The sequence below is a fragment of the Xenopus tropicalis genome, chromosome 1 (assembly GCF_000004195.4).
Source record: "Xenopus tropicalis strain Nigerian chromosome 1, UCB_Xtro_10.0, whole genome shotgun sequence".
NCBI classification, from domain to species: domain Eukaryota; kingdom Metazoa; phylum Chordata; class Amphibia; order Anura; family Pipidae; genus Xenopus; species Xenopus tropicalis.
The window spans coordinates 84,366,429-84,386,947 of NC_030677.2; the positions used below are offsets into that span (position 1 = coordinate 84,366,429).

General features: G+C 34.2%; 1 protein-coding gene across 3 annotated transcripts in view; it reads right to left on the reverse strand.

Annotated features, from left to right (window-relative positions):
• The window catches only part of dnah6 (dynein, axonemal, heavy chain 6), a 158,292-nt gene that overhangs the window by 16,226 nt on the left and 121,547 nt on the right, over nucleotides 1-20,519 (reverse strand). For all 3 annotated transcript variants that reach the window (XM_031903411.1, XM_031903410.1, XM_031903413.1), the window contains 12 exons: nucleotides 19,625-19,692; nucleotides 17,771-17,951; nucleotides 13,075-13,254; nucleotides 11,648-11,881; nucleotides 10,318-10,453; nucleotides 9,251-9,366; nucleotides 8,090-8,280; nucleotides 7,170-7,330; nucleotides 5,820-5,908; nucleotides 4,959-5,105; nucleotides 4,027-4,165; nucleotides 1,074-1,193 (listed from right to left, as the gene is read on the reverse strand). In XM_031903411.1, the coding sequence (XP_031759271.1) occupies nucleotides 1,074-1,193; nucleotides 4,027-4,165; nucleotides 4,959-5,105; nucleotides 5,820-5,908; nucleotides 7,170-7,330; nucleotides 8,090-8,280; nucleotides 9,251-9,366; nucleotides 10,318-10,453; nucleotides 11,648-11,881; nucleotides 13,075-13,254; nucleotides 17,771-17,951; nucleotides 19,625-19,692 (1,762 nt within the window). The remainder of the gene's footprint in view (nucleotides 1-1,073; nucleotides 1,194-4,026; nucleotides 4,166-4,958; nucleotides 5,106-5,819; nucleotides 5,909-7,169; nucleotides 7,331-8,089; nucleotides 8,281-9,250; nucleotides 9,367-10,317; nucleotides 10,454-11,647; nucleotides 11,882-13,074; nucleotides 13,255-17,770; nucleotides 17,952-19,624; nucleotides 19,693-20,519) is intronic.

Genomic DNA, 20,519 nt, shown 5'->3' on the forward strand with positions numbered 1-20,519 from the left:
ACATTCCTTGACAGCAACAATACATATTCTATTTTTAACGTTTTTATTTAGAAAATTTAACTTTATCTCATTAGCTATAGGGTAAGGATATCACCACTGACCATTACCTGTTCTGTAAAAGTAAGGGTTGGGCTCAGGGGCACAATTGTTTTTTTTCACAGATCCACACAAATGGCATAGTAGTAGTTAATACTCCTCTGAATTCCTACTTTCAATATTTTGCAAAACGTTTGTAAATCTCTTCAAAGCCATGGTGACCAGTATACAAGTTGACATTTTGCATTTACGTTTGATTATTTAAGGTTCTCCATAACATCAATGTGCTTTGGGTTAAATTTTAGCATTTCATAATATATATTGCCCTGAAGGCAATGGGCAAGGGTATAAGAGCATGGTTCACATTCTTCTATTGTGAGCTAAAACAATGCTGTTTTTTTTTAATTACTGATAATTTAGAAAAACAAACACAGTAACATATCTATCAAGTTTAACCTTTTATCTCTATATGAAACCTGTGTAACTGCTAGTTGATCCAAAGGAAGGCAAGAAACCCCTTCTGAAACCTCTATAATTTGCTGTAAAATGACTCTAATATGGCAATTGGACCAGTCCCTGGCTCTACTTGTACTAAGAGCTAATTCCAATAACCCTGTATTTCCTCACTTGTGAAAAAGCCATCCAGCCCTTTCTTGAAGCTATCTAATGTATCTGCCACATCAGGGCTTATTACTACAATTACTACAACCATTTTCCCAAGCTTGTATTTAATCAAATATTGCCACAACAGAAGAACTTCTATGTTTATAATCCACAAGAGCAAAGAAGAAAATATCCTCATAAGAGCATTCTTGCATTTCATGGTCTCTACAAAACTCTTCTAATGACGTTGTGCTTTTATATGGTCAGAGAAATGTAAGGTGACTTCTAATATTGTTAAATTTGACCAGAGAACTCCTGCCTTCTAGTGCTCATGGAACTCATTATGTGTAAGCTCATAAATGTCTTCCTTGATCTTTTATGCTATAATGAATTAACCTGTCAGGCTAATTAGAAAGACAAATCGTTTTGTTTACCTGAAGTGGAATAGCAATAGTTATCTTCAAGTGTTTCTGGAGAAAAGAACCTTCTTAAGATTGTGCGTAGGCATCTCTGATCCCATGCGTCCGTTACTCTACCTCCATACGTAATTTCTCCTGAAACAAATATTAAAATGAAATTTAAAAGATTTATTTATATTCTTTTTCACCTTAGTCGAAGAGACACTTGTGCTAATGGGCATAGGTAAACTATGGTATGGAGCAACAACAGCACGAAATGTGTTGCATCCAAATATCAATGTGCCCCTGATTTTACCACTAAAACTAATAAATATCCGAATATAAATGAAAATATAATTTTTGTACATACATTGTAGATGAATATATATATACAAAAGAAAAGCAGTGTAATGTATTGACAGTATAACAGTGTCTGAAAAAAACAGGAACAAGAATAAAAACCACACTGTATCAAGAAATAGTGAAATCATACACAGGTATGGGATTGGTTATTCAAAAAACCCATCATCCAGAAAGTTCTGAATCATGGTAAGACCATCTTCCATAGACTCAATTATGAACAAATTATTCTAATTTTTAAAAATGATTTATTTTTTTCTTTGTAGTTCTACAACAATACTTCCTAACAAAGATATCATTATTCCTTATTGGAGGCAAAACAATTCTATTGGTTTTTATTATTATTTAAATGATTTTTCAGTAGAATTAATATATGGATATCCCAATTATCGGGAAAACTGAGCATTCTGGATAACAAGTCCTATACCTGTACATGTTTCAGCCTTAAAAGGTGGCTTATAGACAAATATTGGCCCCTGAATTAGCATTGACTAAACTGGTTCTCTATTCCCCCTTGGCATAAAACTGAAAAAAGCTTTTTTTAGCCAATGAGTCTTGTTCAGATATGAATCAACCTAGTTGAAACCTCTACTTAGGAAATGAACCATATTAACTGCTATATGTGTTTCATACCTGACCACACTGAACTTATTGATGTGTGATACTAAGTGATCATTTGTCCAATCACATGACACATGGCTTAGACAATAAAAACACTCCTAAGTTAAGGTATGTTTGCAACCTTGAAACACTCAGTGAAAGAAAAACAGACACTAGAATGGAAAAGAGTATGTTTATATGTAAATCATACTTTCAGTCCAACACATCAAGCTCAAAGTGACCAAGCTCCAAGTGACCTTATTAAAGGGCATTTATAGCCAAGAGACTTTTGGTATAACTACTGCTCCCCCTGGAAACCCAAGCAAACTGCAAAGTCCAAGAGTATTGTACAAAATCATATGTCTTAAATTGTGCTGCTGTAATCAGCTAACATTTTCCTCTTTTATTGAGTAAAACTGACCACAGGTTGCAATCCTAATTTAGTTTTCCTACCATAGGAGTATTGCTAGTGACTTTAAAGGAGCAGGACTGCTCTTTAAACTGCTATTAGAATCAGAAATAGCACTAAAGGCTGTTAGTCAAATACATACTTTCTGGACTAGAGAGCTGATATAGGAATTGGTCAGTTTGTCAATTGGATTTGAAAATGTAGTTGGCCTAAAAAAGTCTGACAATGCACGTTAACCAGTATATGGTGCATACGCAGATAAGGAAGTAAAGTCACGGCACCCATTTTACTTCTTCTGCACTCATGCTTATACCAAAATAAACAGAAAAATACAAAGATGGGCATATCATGGCCCCTTGCTTGTTCTCCATTTGTTTAGCTGTTGTAGGTGCTTCAGACCTTCAGGCCTTCACCAATCTACCTAGATGGCTCTGAAGTAAAACTCTTTCACACTTCAATATATTTGATCTATTCAATGTGTTGTAAGGCCATAGCAACTAATTATTACTGAAGATCCCGCCATGGAATATCAGCCACTTGGACTACATATTCTGACTCTTCAGCGTGATGTGTTAATGGTGAACTAGGAAATGTTTAAAAACACAGTATAAATGGAGACCATAACAAATCATTACATAAAAGTAACACAAAATAAGCATAGCAATATGATTCATCGAAATTAAACACATGCTCTGTCATTATACAATGTTACTGCAATGCAGATTTATATATTCAGTCATAAACAAAGAAGCAGTAGTTTTATTTTGAGTGAAGTTAAAGGAATAGTTCAGTGTAAAAATGAAACTGGGTAAAATAGATAGACTGCACAAAATATAAAAAATAGTTAGTCAGGCAAAAATGTAATCTACAACGGCTGGAGTGGGCAGATTTCTAACATATTGGCCAGAACTCTACTCTACCTTCTTTACAACTCTCTAAGCTGTTTGCAGTCAGTAACCAATCAGTGACTTGAGGGGGGGCCATAACCGTTCAGTTAGTTTGCATTTAAATCTGACCTGCCTGTGCCCCCCCCCTAAAGTCACTGACTAAAGGTGGCCATACACGCACCGATATTATCGTACGAAACCTCGTTTCGTACGATAATCGGTGCGTATATGGCATGTCGGCGAGTCGACCGATATCGCAGGAAGCTGCTGATATCGGACGACTCGCCGATCGGACCAGTTTGAAAATTTTGATCGGGCGCCATAGAAGGCGCCTGACTAAAATTCTCCCTTCAGAGCTGAATCGGCAGAAGGAGGTAGAAATCCTATTGTTTCTACCTCCTTACCTGCCGATTCAGCCCTGAATGGTGTGTGGCGGATCTTACGATGTTTCGTGCGACCGATGGTCGTACAAAACATCGTCAGATCGCCACGTGTATGGCCACCTTAACTAAGAGGTTAGAGAGCTGAAAGCAGGAAGTAAAGTTCTGGCCATTATGTTATCTGTCCACTCCAGCCTTTATAGATTACATTTTTGCCTAACTATATTGCAGATATTTTTTATTTTGTGCAGTCTATCCATTTTACCCAGTCTCATTTTTACACTGAACTGTTCCTTTAAAGGCAATAATATTGCATGTAATCTAGAGATGATGTAGATTAGTAGCATACACACCTGTAATATAAAGAAGTGCATCCCAAGGTATCTTTCCTTCTTGGCAGTACAAGTTCAGATTGAGCAGTGCACATTCTCTGTCACTATCATTAAACTCATAGCAGATATTCCATCCTAATGGTCCAAATTTCTTTCTTTCCTAGAAAATGTATTAAGCAAATAATTTTCATATTTGTGTGAGTGCAGACAATCCTTTAACGTTCTGTGCAATAAACTAATTTTATGTGATTTATGTGTACAGTAAACTATAATACTAAAATTATAGTCTAAAGCCCAAGTTTTTACAAACATTTTCTTAGGTTCAACTAAAACTGTCAATTAAACTGAATGGGTAGGTATCTGCTTACATAACAGGATGTAAATGTCTGTTACTAGGAAGCAGGAAATAGGATATGCAGCCACACTCACACTGCAATAAAAATATGGATCCAAACTTTTTCTTATAGGAACTGTAATGTAATCAAAATATGTTACATAGTTACAGTATACTCAAACATCATATGCATCTGCTTACAGTGATTCTGATTTTCACCCTAAAGCTTGTGGGCATGATCATAATAAAAATACAATCAAAATGTCATATATGATATCTGGGCTGCAGGGACACATAGGGAGCACAACACTTTGGAGGCCCTCCACAGATCTCAATCTGCACATCCATGGACCATACTATATAAACAACCTGTCTGAGATTTTAGGACTCGCCTTTTTATTTCAGTGATATTATTATTATTTGGGGTGTTTTATTCCATTTATTTATTCCATTAGGAAAGAATGTCAAAGTAGTGATGTTTGAAGCAACTAGCTCTCCTAACATAACTGACACCTATACCATTATATTCTAACTCTCCCTATTTAATATATTGGCATTCATAGGTCTGGCAGAGGTTTGCCATGCCAGACATCTGAAACAAATACATTAGATTATTTACCTGAACTATGGCATGGAAAAAGCAAATCCCAAAAATTACTTTTCTCCATTTTCTTCCAAGAAGATGTTCCTCGAAAAATGTTGTAGTTATTTCAGTAAATGCCCTCCTAACATTAGCACGGAGACCTTTTGGTGGTTCATTAGTAACCTGCAACATTAGGTATCAAACATTAGGTGTGTAAAATATGTTATTTCTAACAGAAGTTGTTTTTTTTTTCTCTCAGTGGCTCACAACACAATCAGCACAAAAAGCACCTAAATTAGGGAACTTCATTCCAGTTGGAATATAGGTGAAAAACTTTAGTAATAATTTTCATTCATACAGTTTTAGATATATAAGTGGTTCAAGGAACTAGAGAAACAAATGAAGAAATGACTCAGAAAATTAAGTGAATAGTTTAATGAAATGGATAATGGCAATAGAACTCTGGACATAGTAGAAGTAGTTTTCTGCAATTAGGCCTCTTAGCTCTGCCAGAAAAATGGAGAAATGCTATATAGAGAATGGGAGGAGACTTAAGGGCAAGGTATAAAAGCTGGTTAAGTAAAACAAAAGAAAGAGAATTCGCATACACAGTGAAAGTTTCACTGTATATCAATCATGCTTTGATTGTAATCAAAAGCACACAAAATAAAATTAATGTATAAACATCATCAGTCAACTAATGATTTTATTAAAAAAGTTCCCTAATACAAAGACTTCTACTGAATCCTCTTCTGGGTTAAAAACGTGACTAAAATATAAAAAAACACATTGCAGTCCTGCATTTGTGCCTTATATATGTACAGTACAGCTTTCCCAACACTTTGCTCCTTAAATATCATTTTGTCTTTCATTTACTATGCCTGCAGCATTTCTCACCTTCACAGAGTTCTGGAGAACGGTGACAGGAAAGGTCCTGCTTGGCATAGAACTTAAAAACAGCCTGAAGTTCTCATTGATGGAGACATCTGTGGCATAAAATAATAGCAATGTTGGATAATGTTGTTTGAAACAGTTTGAGAACAGTCACCTTGTTCCATATTAACTAACTAAAATGTAAATAAATTGATTTCACGCTGTGCTTTCTCTTCCCAAGCAGCTGAAATAAAATGATAATGACAACGGTTGTCTCTTTAGCTTGGGGGACCCTGATCAATTCCATTTTTTTTTCTGACAACAAGGATAAGAACAAGGCCAATGTTGCTTGGCCTTGTATAAAACAATGAGATTGATTTCTACAAGCAAAGCAAGAGGTGTTAGCTCAGAATTTATGTATGGTCACCTTTTTTTATCTTGCAAATAGGAAGTAACGTCAAGTTAACAATCTTGCTTAGTGCACAGTGTTAACTCTACAGCTGAAGTGACTACATCAGTAAACAATAATTAGAGGAAGTCAAATATGTCTTGCTTTCTAACAAGCTGTTACAACAGTAAAGCTAAGATACATAAATACACATTAAAATTCTGTGTATTATATTATTACAATGTTTAGGTTAACAAAATATAATGAAAACTAGTAGTGACATATATGACATATTATCCACAATAAAAGTCGGCACTCAAATAACAAGGGAACGCTGTGCCTGGGTGCAGTTCAGCAGCACAGTTCAGCACCAACAATAAAGGTTATAGGCCAAAGTATTTTTATACAAATATTAATTTTGAACCCCCAAAAATATACACTTTAGTATGCTACATTAGCTTGTGATAAATCCAGATAGGTATAAAATACGGCAGATATTTTGTGCAGTTATTGTATGTGTATAACTGTCACTTTGGCATCAGAAAGTGATAAAAGAATTTGTGTATAAAATAAACAGCTTTCCATTTTAAAGATATTAAATTATATGTATATGGTACATTGCTAAAATATTTGTTTTAGTTTTGTTTTGATTACTTAAATTTTTCAATTACTGATTTTTTTGTTTGGCATCTCTCCAGTTTAGAGCTTACAAAATTAACTAGTTCACGGATCTTAGCAACCAAGCATTTGTGCTTGTGTCAGAATGAAAAGGACAAGAGGCTGAACTTAAATATGCAATAAAAGAGTTTAAAAAAATAGATCACTTTGAAGAAAGCCAGAACAGATAAGCCAACTAATTACAAAAAGACATGTCAATGTTAACAGGACAATTGCAAGAGTACTTGAAGAAAGGAAAAAACTGGTTGCACATTTGCCCAATCACAATTTAGGGTATGCCTCTGCACCACTGCCAGCTGCCAACATACTTGGTTCTGTAAAACTCTTTATCAGTTCTTCCATTGGCAGCATCCAAGATACAGCTAAATGACAATTCTGTAGAAATATCCAATGTCCTGTCTTCATAGCATCCTTTATCATTTTCTCTGCAATAGGCCCCTGGCCTTGTCCAAGAGAAATGGATTGCACCCTGGAAGTAATTTAAAACATAATATAATAAAAGGAACACTGTGTGAAAAAGAATAAATGTCCAGAATTTTACATACATGTTATACTACTGTAATCTATTAAAGCAAATTGGGTTTATAGATTCATTGCTTACAAAAGAAAGTACATTTCTAGATCAGTAGGATAATATTTATGCTCACTGAAGAATATTTGGGAATATTTATTAAAGTACTACTGGTTATGGAAAGGCAATCTCTGTGGGCTATAATGACACACTTTTTTTCAAAAAATTTTGAATAGGTTTGTGACATTTGCCTCACAACATAGAAGCAATTTTTAGAACCCGTTTGAGGGGTTGAGGATTCAAAACATTCTGTATATTTTCATTTCTTCAGCCTAGTGGTTTGGTATTATCAACCAGGATGACAGGATCTATAGTGCTGGCTGTAAAGTTTCTGACTTCAACCACCCTACTATGGTGGAATTAAGATGTCTATATATCTAGATAGCTCTTTGATCTATGATTCTATGCCATGCTATGTGTTGCCTAGCAAAACAACTATATTAGCTCCAAAGTAAAATAGATCAAAATACCTTTGGAACTATCTATCCTATACAGATTTTACAGATTTTTATGGATGATATCATAATGTACATATTTTTCTATAGATTTTTGGTTAAAATTTTGTAGTTATCAGCTAAAGCAAATTTGTTGCAGATATACAATGTAATAAATACAAACATAACTATATTAAACACATAAAAACAAGACAGCTTTTACCGTTCAGAATATCCTCGCTCCTTTGCAAATCTCTGGAATGCTCCCATAGGGTCTGAGCCAGTACTTAATATGAAAATTAAAGGTGTTGATGGTGACATATCTTGATAAAGGGTTGCTAAATCAATAGGGGGGTTTTCAATAAATTTCTTCCCTAGGGTATTAATCACAAATTCTGTAACTGCAAAAACAACCTGCAATTGAAATATAATAATGGAAATGTAATAATTCATGTAATAATTGAAAAAGAGTCCAAACAAGAGCGGGAATACCACCCTGCAGCTTAAACAGTTATGTTATGTACTAATAAATTCTCAGGCTAATTTCTAAGTAATGATACACCATTTGTACAAGAATTACATGGCTGAGGGATCTGCCAAAGGGATGATCAAATGGATAAGTAAAATGATCATGACAATATAGCCATAAAAATGTGTGGTAACATTACACAGATATCCGGTGAGTTGTCCTACTGGATAATCAGTTGGGTATTCTTAATTAAGGCCTATGCATTTGTTCTTGTGGAAGAAGGTTTAAGGTAAAATTACGCATCTAAAACACCTGCATCTTAAATGCAGTGTCCATAGTTCTTTTAATCTAAACACTGGCTGGTAAAAGATTGAAAAGGTGGCTGGAATGTAGTAAATAGCACTGAAACTGCACAAATGCGGTAAAGACAAATATTACTACTTGCACCATAATTGAGTAAATGAAATTATAATAACACACAATTATTATATATATATAAATATTTCAGAAAACAAATCCCTACAAAAATCTACACTTGTTTTAACGTGTGCATTTTTGCTTATTGCACTAATAATGGTGTACCATGAATGTTGCTGTTTTGAGATAATATTTGTATTTTGGTTAGAGTTCTCCCTGTGTTGTTAGGCAACTTCATTCCTATAGCAGCTTCACATCATTGTGATGTTATTAGTATGCTGACTGATAATTATTTTGCACTTTCTTAAAGATTTATTTAAACCAGCAATATATGTAATAAATAATATAATGAGTTCACACATATATCATAGTTCACTCGTAGAACCACCCTAACTATATCTATTACAACTCCACATCAAAATTTTACTCTTTCTTTACTAGCTGTTCAGCAATGTTGCATTTGGCTTATTTCTTAATATATCTAGGATGTACACATACCTTCTCTTCCACTGTAGTTTTAATAAGAATTAACTTTTGAAATAAGTTGAGTTTTTCATTCCATAGACTGCCAGGACCTTCAACAAAATCTGTATTAATGTGAACTTCAAGACTCCCTAAAAAGCAAAAACATGATTTAAGGGCCACATTCATTAAATTAATACAGGTCTGATTACTAAAACTTCGTACTTTTTCTAAAGTTTAGAACTTTTGTGTACTTTCTATGATATTTTAATTAATTTGCACAACTTTGTGTCAATTTGTGCAACAAAATCGTATTTGTCGCAACGAGTAAGAAAGTTTCGGATTAATTCAAGCTTCGGTATCATGACTTTCTTTTGACCAGGTTGGAGTTGCAGAGTGCCATTGAGTCCTATGGGAGGCTTCCAAAAACATGCACTGAAGGTTCAAAGTCACAAAAGTGTTTCACGCCATTTACAATCGTTTGGATATGAAAATTTTGCAACTTTCGGATCGTACCACGATATTTTCGGATCATAACATTTGGAACATTTCCGCACATCAGAAATTATCGTTAACTATAAGAATTTTCATAAATCGTATTTTCAAACAATCTAAATTCGTACATTGACATAAATGAGCCTAGATAATAGACATGAAGAACTCTAAACAGTGCAACTTCACTGTGTAAGCATATTATACACATATTCTAGGCAAACAATATCAATATTCTGGTTTTATCCTGTATATTGTTTTCTAAATGTCTTGTTATTATGTTTTCCTTTTGATTTTCCAGTATTTTTGGTGGGTACTGAATATGGATTATAGATTTTTGTAATTCTAATCAGAATCCCTTCCTTATAACATTTTTCTAAGCATAAAAAACATTTTACTGGGTTCTGAAAGCTCCCATTTAACTCAATTCCACCTTTTTTACTTCTTGTTTCACTTTAACCACAGCATTATTCAGACACATTTTTAAGATATTTTTACTTTACATAAATATTATCAGACTTTGACTTACCTGTTCTAAAGCATTGCATTAATACTATGTCCTAATAACATGATTCTTGCATAGAATATGGAAAGGTAATACTTTTACTTACCTAAATGGATGACAACAGGAGTCGACAATATTTCATTTTTTATTCCCTTGAAGCATGGCAGAATTTCTTCTAAGTCACAACAACTATACCAAAGCACGTCTGAAAGGCCGGGCACATCTGGTTTAGTTGGACGCTCCTAATAAAAGAAAAGAAGGAAAATGTATTTGGACAGAATGACATGTCATGCTTAGAGTGATGTGGAAAGTTTCTCTGGCATAATAATTAAACTGTAAGCACAAGCAAAGTTACAAGGATACTTTAAAGGCAAACAGTGCATCTTGTTTGTATGACTTAAATGACCCAGCTGCATGCAGAAAGAACAACCTTAGGCTTAGCTGCCCAAAGTCCCTTCTATGTATAATACCAGGATGAAATTGAAAATGTAGTGTTATATGCACCTCAAGGTGAGAACAATAAATCATTCAAATTAAAAACTGCTGAGGCATTTATCTGTTTAGTGCTGAACAATCTCCCAACAATGGCCAGAGACCTTACTATAACCTCTTCTGATAATACCTTTAATAAACATCCACAGTGCACTGTATTGACAATCTTACAAGATCTGAATCAGAATGAAGAATTTAAAGTAGAATCTAGAAAGGTCACTTGCAATTCGATATACATAAAGGTATATTTAGGAAACAGAAAACAAGAAGGGCATGTGGTAAAGGCAAGAGATTCAGATGTGTTGCTAAGAAATAGCAACAATTGAAAATACAATCCAAAGACGTACTGGATGAAGGGACCTATAACAGGGTCTTGAATTTGTCCAGATTCCCTTTGATCATATTTACCTACTTAGTGAGATTCAAAGATTCTCTCCTACTTTTATGGGCGTATTTATTAAGTTTCGAGTTTGTGAAATCAAGTTTGTTTTTCCTAACCGATTAAATGTGCATATTATAATGTGGTAAACTTGTGTAATTAAAAAGACTTAAATACTCGAGTTTGCAAATATAGCTTGCAAATCTCCCCCCCCCCCTAGTGTTAAAAAGTTTACTCTTATTAAAAATTTACACCTGGTAGCAGAATGATCTTTGTGGGGTGGGCTTTTACCAGCATAACCAAAAGTGCATGGAATATGTTGTACATTAGAGATAATAGAGGATCTCTTAAATTATAAATCAAGATTTTATGGTGGAGATACATTATAATTTGGAACATTTAATAAACATGAGTAAATGGCGTAATTCTCTGGTATTTGTATTACAAATACAAGTATCTCTGGGTTCTGGGTTAGTAAAATGTAGACATTTACCATTCCTATATGGATGGTTTGCTAACTTAAAAGAATCAAGATTTATGTGCTATAAAATCATCAAAATCCCACCTTATCTAAGCCAGCAGCACCTCGGAGGAAAAAATTCCATTCTGTCTCACTGATCTCGCCTTTATGTCGCATGATCTCCACGCAGAGCATAAAACTGTAAATAAGCTTGTGTTGTTCAAAAAGGCCCCGTGAAACATTGGTATAAGCTGAAAACAGAGTCTGGCTAAGCAGCGTTGCCAGGCGTATATCAAGATCATTACTCTTTTCCGCAGCCTCAATTGTCATATTAAATAACTGTAGGAGAAGAAAAAATATATTGAAATGTCATGTAAAGAACCATAAAGCCATTATGTAAAGTTAATGTTGCAATCACTGCATATCATAGGCCTCATGAGTCAACAGCATTTAAATAATGAACATCCCTTTTCAGTATGTAATACAATTATGTCAATGTAATGAACCTTGTATACAGATTGGATATCATCATTTCTATAAATCTTCTTTCGAGATAACATTCAGTAGGGAAATAAAAGAAAATACAAGCTTTACCAATGTGGTACAATATAATTTAACAATGGCAAACCTGCTTGTATTATTTTCATATATTAACAAATGTTAGTGTAACTGTTTCTTAAATTTATATAAGCATACTTCCTTAATAATGTACTTACTCTGCAAGTTGCTTATGAGTCATTTGAACCTTAAGAATTTGGCCAGTATTGATAGGATATAGTGATGCCTGTGCATTAAGTGAAGTGACCTATAGCAACTTTAGTGGAAAGTCATCACCAACATTTAATGGCTTTTCTCAAAAAGAGCTGTGGTGGCAAAATGCACACTGTTGCAAGAAAAAAGCATATGGCACTCAGGACTACAAACAAGGGTAATACCCTTTTAAAAGTTTATTGCGGAGGTGCAATAAACTTTTAAAAGGGTATTACCCTTGTTTGTAGTCCTGAGTGCCATATGCTTTTTTCTTGCTATAGTGTATTTGGAGAGTGCCGATCCCTCTAGCAGTGTGCACCGGACAAAATAACTTTGGAGAGAGAGGGTGTGCGGATAAGGTCTCTGTGGTCTAAAATGCACACTGTTGCCATAGCCCGAGGCGTTATATAGGCCTTGAAATAAATAGGAGCATTGTGAGTTTAGCATTTGTAGACTGACGTAATGTCAAGGCATCTATAGTATTCAGTTGACCCACAATAACTGTACCTGGTCTCATGCATTATTCAAACTTTAATGTGCACAACAGGTTTATTACATACAGTGTATTTACAGCTAGCAGTTTCTTGTAGTTTGATCCAGTACAATGTCACACTGCAATATTTATAAACTTGTATGGTAATTTATCATATTAGAGTTCTGAAACATCAAATGCACTAATCCTAGCGAGTCAAATTGAATAAATAAAGCTGAGGAAGGCTTTCAGCAATGCATAATTTAAAAAAATGAAAAAAAATGAGAAAGTATTAAAAATAACAACTTACTTGCTTAAAATATTTCAGTGAATACTGATACATTGGATCTATTTCAGATAAACTTGCAATAACAAAGTAAATTACAGATCCCTGGGTAGCTACTGGTCTGTACTTTTCCCGGGCAGTATTGATATTTTCTTCTGTAGCTTCAGCTTCTAGCAATCTTGTTTTGATGGCACCTGATGTAATCTGGAGGTATAATTTTAACAAAAAAGCAGTGATATCACAACACACACTTCTGGTATAAACATAAGCAAAGCACATACAAAACATAGAATTCCTTATTGTAGCAACATTTCCACTGGTCTTCATTTATGTTTTATAGTAATACTGTTATTATATAAATAACAGGAAATATTTACCTTCCTCTTCTTCTTAACTTGTAATTTAAAATGCTTTCTCGTTGTTAGGGATCACTGACCCCATAATCCACAAAACTATTGCTCTATGTGCCTACAACTGGGATGCTATTGTTATTTTATACTAGTTATATTTAGTTAACTTAACTTTAGCATTAAGATAGATGCTGAAATTCCATATTATAGAGCTGTAAAAACAAAGAGCAGAATAAATACAAATTCACAAATAATAAAAAATTAAGACCAACCCAAACTACCTCAAAAGTCGCTGCCTACATCTTACTAAAAGTCACTTTAAAGGTGAATTTAATGAGATAATTTCATTCTAAAGTAGTGCACCAATAACAAAACAAATAAAATTATGTGGAATGAAATAAACCTTTTTAGAGGGCAATGTATTTACCCACAGCTACAGCTACAGTGTATGGCAGCTGCTTTCTTGATATTCAGCGATTCAAGACTGTACATTTTATGTCATTTAAGTATTCAACAGTATTGGATTTGAGAAAGGTGCAAAAAGGTATCTAAAGTATAATATGGATCTACTTTTCTCCAAAAAACAGGCAGCTTGTGACAGGAATAATCATATAGACACAAACTGAAAACATTTTCCCACTACATATACATAATAATGGAGGAGCTATTAGATAGATTAATTTGGTCGCTTAAAGTAATAGAGTTTGTACCCCAGTAGGCTATTTAAAGTAAAAAAAATAAATCTCTCTATATATATATACAGTATACACCTACATATAAATCTATCACATTATGTCATTTTAATATCTGCTCTTTTAGTTGAGAAACTAAGAAACTAATAAACAATTATAAACTGAGGACAGAGTGAATTTAATCTGACAACACCAGATATTCCGAAGGGGCAGATTTTTTGAATTCGTATTTGTGTGATTTTTGCATTAATTTCTACTATCACTAATATCACTTTGTAAAAAAGTGTGGATGCCTCTGCATTTATTAAAACATATGATTATAAAAAGAACAAATGAAAAAAATTGTTAAACCAATACGAAAACAAAATGAATAAATACCCCTTCCAGTGTGCCAAGGCGTCAATGTTGCATTATTCACTAAACCACTTGACTCCTTAGGGCAGTAATCCCCAACCAGTAGCTTGGGAGCAACATGTTTCTTGCTAGGAGGCAAGTTTTGGTTGCATTCTGTAGGCTGCCAGTCCACATAAGGGCTATCAAATGGCCAATTCTAGCTCTCCTTGGCACTCCCAGGATACTTTTTCATGCTTGTGTTGCTCCCCAACACTTTTTCCATTTAAATGTGGCTATTGGTTATAAAAGGTTGAGGATCCCTGCCTTAGGGGATATTGTAAATCACAGCACTCTATTAAAAGTGACATAACTAAGGTCTCAAGGGTGTGAATAAGTTGCTAATACAATATAAAACACATCAAAAGTATATGGGGCTTTGTTTTTAATGGGAGATATTCATTTTATCTATAAATGAATAAACATTACGTTTTATAGTCCAGTCCAAAGTTGAGGTGTCCTGACACAAGTATTTTCCATTGGTCTATAGTTGATGCTTAAATTGAATTAACACAACAAGCACATTTATAGTGTACAAAGTGCCTGGGCTTTCATTTTTTTTGATAAATACATATAGTGACTTAAACCCAAGAACCTGACAATGTAAATTAAAATGTCATTTTAAAGAAGTCTTCAAACTGGCAGTAATTCCAGGGATTCCTCTGGAATTATTAACACTGAGTGTTCGAAATGGTGCAATCTCCACTCCGGACACAATTGCGTTTGATTACTCAAACTGTGCACGTGCAACTGTGTTTATTTTGATGCAATGGCAGTGCAATGCAATGCTGCGCATGGATGCAAAGATTCTGCAAATGTGGAAAAATCACTTTATTATGGGCACCAACATGGTGAATAGTGTCAGGAATTAGTGATGAGAGAATCTGTCCCATTTCACTTCTCTGAAAGATTTGCGAAACTGCTGAAAAATTTGTGAAACAGCAAAAAATTTGCAAAACGTGGCTACCGCATGACTTTTTCTGATGCAACCGCCACTTTTTTGACGCAACTGCGACTTATTTGATGCACCACAATTTCTTTTGACAAAACCACAACTTTTTTCTACTCTACCAATTTTTGTCACACCAAATTTTTGCAGCCGTTTTGTGAAAAAATTTGCAGAATGCAGAATTTCACAGCGAATCCATGCCTGGTGAAAAAATTCTCTCATCACTATCAGAAATTGCTCTTTGCACACTGCACTAAAAGTAAAAAATATCCATTATAATATTTGTTATAGGGCACCAATGTACCCAAGACTCCAGCTTTTTTAGAATCACATATTTTGGTAACATATTGCTTGAAATTTTTTTTCAGCAAAATGCAAAAGGTAATTTTTATAGTTGTTTGAAAATGTATAAAATGCATTGTAATTACATTCAAAAGCAGTATTTTCTGTCCCTTTATGCACTATTGATTCTCTTTCTAAACACTGTAGCAGAAGTCAGCCTTGCATGCTCCGTCACACCCCTGTTAATAGGCTGGCTTCTGCTAAATTGTTTTAAAAGGCTAAACACCAGGGTAGAAAACAGAAAGTGACAGAAAGATATTAGAATTACAAACTCTTTTCCTTATATTTATATATATAAAACACCAATCTATATAAACACACAATCTATCTCATCTATCCTCAAGTATAGGTAGATCCTAATTGGATTCAAATTACATAAAAATCCCGTATTTAGAAGATCCCTGGTCCCAAGGCATAGATACTGTACTGTATAAATTCACACATACACTATATAGATATATGCATACATTCATACATACATGCATACATACATACATACATTATCCAAAACTGTGTAGATCTTGAGATCACTATAGCCCTAAATATGTTGCCTCTCCAAGAAGTTATTCAAGTTCCTTTTAATGGCAATAACCCAACAGAACATTACAGTATCTCACTGCTCTCACCGTGAAAAGCCATTTACACTGCTTCAAGTGAAATCTCAGTTGCTCAAGTCTAAAAGGGCGGCCTCTCCTGTATGAAAAAATTTCCCTACTATATTTAGTAACAGCAGATCATTCCTTTGTGACTTTGTTCCTCTTTGTTTTGACTAAATATTTTACAAACTGTGCAAACTTTAGTTCAAAACTCAAAACTAAGTCTTAGTCACCAGACCATATTATAAAATTAATATATGCTTCAGATATTCTTTTCATTTATCATAAATAGTGGTTGTTCTGCCAGAACTCTATGGAGGGAATGTAATAAGTCGTAATTATTACGTAAAAGTCCTAAACAAAAAAAACTGTGCACAAATAAGAATAGTTTCGCATGTGAATTTTAATTGAAAATGTTCAAGACTTGCTTGAAGATAGCAAAATTGTTAGAGAAAAAATAACTTTTTCATTAAGATATATTAGGGCCGAGTCACTAAAGGGCGATAACGATTATCGCATGCTTTTTTGCGAAAATTAACACCTATTTGGGGTAGGCGGTACTTAAAGAAAATTTTGGTCCGTGAGCTTTTGGCAACACAACATGGACTTTGCAGTGGGATTTTTTCAAGTATGTGTTGGCCCTAGAATGATGCATCCTCCAGTTTTCAGAAAAGTAGTTTTCTGAAATTAATGTTTACGTGCATAAAATCGTGCGCTATTATAGCACGCGGCGAAATATATTGCGCGCAGTGGGAAATAACACACACGGTGGAAATTAATGCAAGAAAAACGCTCAACGCGAGTTAAATAATGCAAAGAACATCGCGTCTTAATTATGACGCCTGTCTTTTTAGTGAATCGTGAGTTAAGTCGAAAAAATAAGAAGCGATAAAATTTTTAACGCATGCTATAAATAGAGCTTGTTTTAACGAACTTTAGTGAATTATTATTATTACATATGGGGGTTAAGTATTAAAAGGCCCTAAGTAACCCATAGCAATCAATCAGCAGGTAGAATTTACTGGTCACCTGTTTAAAAGAAAACATCTTATTGGTTGCTATGGGTTACTGCTACTTGACAAATTTAGGCCTTTTATTACACATGGGGGATACTATGCACTGGAACAAGCTAAACAACCTGCAGTCTCTATCCTACTGCCACATGAGTAGCAAAGGGTTCATAAAATGTATACTGCATTCGCGCAAAAGCAACATTGTTCACAATGTGAACAGTTGCTAATAATTATTAGTGACCTATATTACATTCCCCCATATGAGCTGCACTTCTCATCCAAGATATTTTACCCTTTAAAAAGATCTAGAAATAATCTCCAGGCTATGGCAGCAGCATTATAGTCCCTTCACTGGCCTTGATAAATAAAGGGTAGATCAGCAGCATACCTTTGATTCCTGCAATGTGTTGATAAGGTCTTCATTGTCCAGAATATTTCCTTCTGATGTAAACAGTAACTTTAGAATTCTGTCCTCTATAGCTTTCAGCTGATTCTTATCAGAGTTTATTCTTATAATAAGCTGGTTTCTTTGCTCCTCTAAATCTGGTCTTTCAATTCTTACAACATCACTTGAAAGTAAAAAGTATATTTGTTGGATTGTTAGTATTTTTACAAATAATAATACAAAAGAAATAATGATTTTAAAACGTCACTATTACTGCCTTTTTTAAAAAAGGACAGATAAACGGTAAAACAATTATTATTTGCGGCATGCTCTTTTCCTGCACTGATAACACAAATAAACTTTAATAAAGCCTTCTGATTGCCTGTTGTCAGACTGCAGTAATTACATTTACACAAAGTGACCCTTTTGTCCTATAAACCCAGCTAGGCTTTTCTTGCTTCATAAGGAGAAGCATACCAATCTGATCCAAATATAAAGATGTTGCAGAACATAATACAGTTAATACAGCATGTCACATATTTTTTCATAACACTAAATCAAGATAATGAATCAGATGCTGGCAATTATAGAAATATCTGTAAATCTGAAAACTGCTTATACATGCTACAGACATCATATGAAATGCTACACTACAAAATCGTGTGATAATTCCAAATAGCTTACTAAAGCTAAGGCCTGACCTCTTTATCTCAACCAATAATTCTGACAGACAGAAACCATTGGCCTTCTTTTGAATCATCTACTAAAAAATAATGATATTTGTGGTATGAGCTTGGGGACATGTATTTTTCCCAGCCTCAGTAGACTACAGGAGCCAGAACCAGAACCCAATATTGTATAAATAAAAAGAGGTGTATCTAAATTATAGCAATGTATACAATTGAATGTGGCTCACAAGTATAAAAGGCTGGGGATCCCTGACCTAGACCACAGTAAACTTTAATTTCCCTTAAGGCTAATGCCACACCATGCGTTGGCGTATATTTTCGGTAAGCCGAAAAACGTTCGCCGAAAATACATGCCATGCGCTCCTACCTGTGCTTGCACCCGAATGAATGGAATATGCTCGGGTGCAGGCACATGTAGCCGATATACGCCTAAAAACGCAAGAAAATGCAAAGTCTTGTGTCTTGTGCCTGCACCCGAATGTATTCCATTTATTCGGAAGGCCATCTCTCATAGAATCCATTTTAATGAAATAATTAACATCTTTAAAAATGATTTCCTTGTTTCTTTGTAATAATAAAACAGTACCTTGTACTTGATCCCAGCTAAGATATAATTAAGCCAATCAATCCTACTGGGTTTAATTCATGTTTAAACTATTTTTTTAGTAGACTTAAGGTACAATGATCCAAACTGCAGAAAGATTGGAAACCCCCAGGTCCCAGACATTCTGTATAACAGGTCCCATACCTGTACTTGTTTAGGCAAAGAACTTTTTCATACTCCACATGCTTCTTTGAGAATAGAATATCTTAGGGGTTAAATATGTGAGCATGTGTGTATCATATGTTACTCTTTATAACATAACAATAATATGACTGGGAAGAGGGAAAATTGAATAATTGAAAAATATGTTGTTTTTTTTCTTTATTTTTTTATTGTTTTGTATATTTGCACAGTGGACATTTTCACTGCACAAGTACAGTCCCAGCCAATTGTGTTTGATTGCAAATCTGTCAGTAGCTGCAGCTGCACAGAATGAAAAAAACAATAAAGGTGGATTACTTTACTAATGCTATTTGTGTGTATTTGATACTGTGGAAGCACAAGGATAAAAAGGAAAACACGTTTTTGACCTTTTATCTTTTAGAAGACAAAATATTATTTCACCTGAGTAGCTGATCCTCCAGGCCTGATCTGGTCACAGTAAAATTAATGATGGTAACTTTAATGCACACCTAGATGATAAAGGAAGAAAGGTTAAGAAAAGGTAAGTAACATTAAAATTGTAGTGTGAATTGTGATCTCTATATGAAAACAAAGCAGAAATACATCACATATTTTCAAACCTTAAAATACAGATGTTAAACTTTCAGTCCTTTGGAATAATAAGTTGAGACAGCAATGCCTTGTTAAATATTAAAATTACATTCCAAAATTACATTCCAATCGAATGGTACCATACCTAATGACAGGGAATTATATTATTATGTCACTTTAAGGGGCACGTTTACTAAGCAATTTTGAGATAAAGTCAGATTTTTTCTTACTTTTAGATAATTTCGAGATTTATGAATGGGTTTTTCACCAGAACTCAATTTTTTCGTTATTGTTCCCCGAAAACTTTGAGTTTTTTTTTAAATAACTCCCATAATTCGTGATTTATTAATGTTTAGTTTTCTTTTTTTTGTAAAGAAAAAACAGGTTTGATCTGTCAAGTACCATTGAGTCCTATGGAGGCTTAAAATAGAAGAGGAATAGTATAGTCAGTGACAGACAATGTTTTCAGTTTCACCCAGCTTCAAGGGGAACTAAATGCCCTCATTATTTTCATGTTCACCCAGTTTCAAGTGAAACTTAAACACATTATTGTTTTCCAAGAATGAGCACCAATGCTCCTAAAATGGCTGCTGGAGCAATTCCTGTTTATGAAAAATAAAGACGATCCATGAAAACGAAGGTTTATTTAAACTCAGATTTTTTCGAGTTCTAACAATACTTTTCAAATGTAAACTCAATGTTTTTGTACAAACAATTCGAGCATTATTGTGACATTTTATAAATA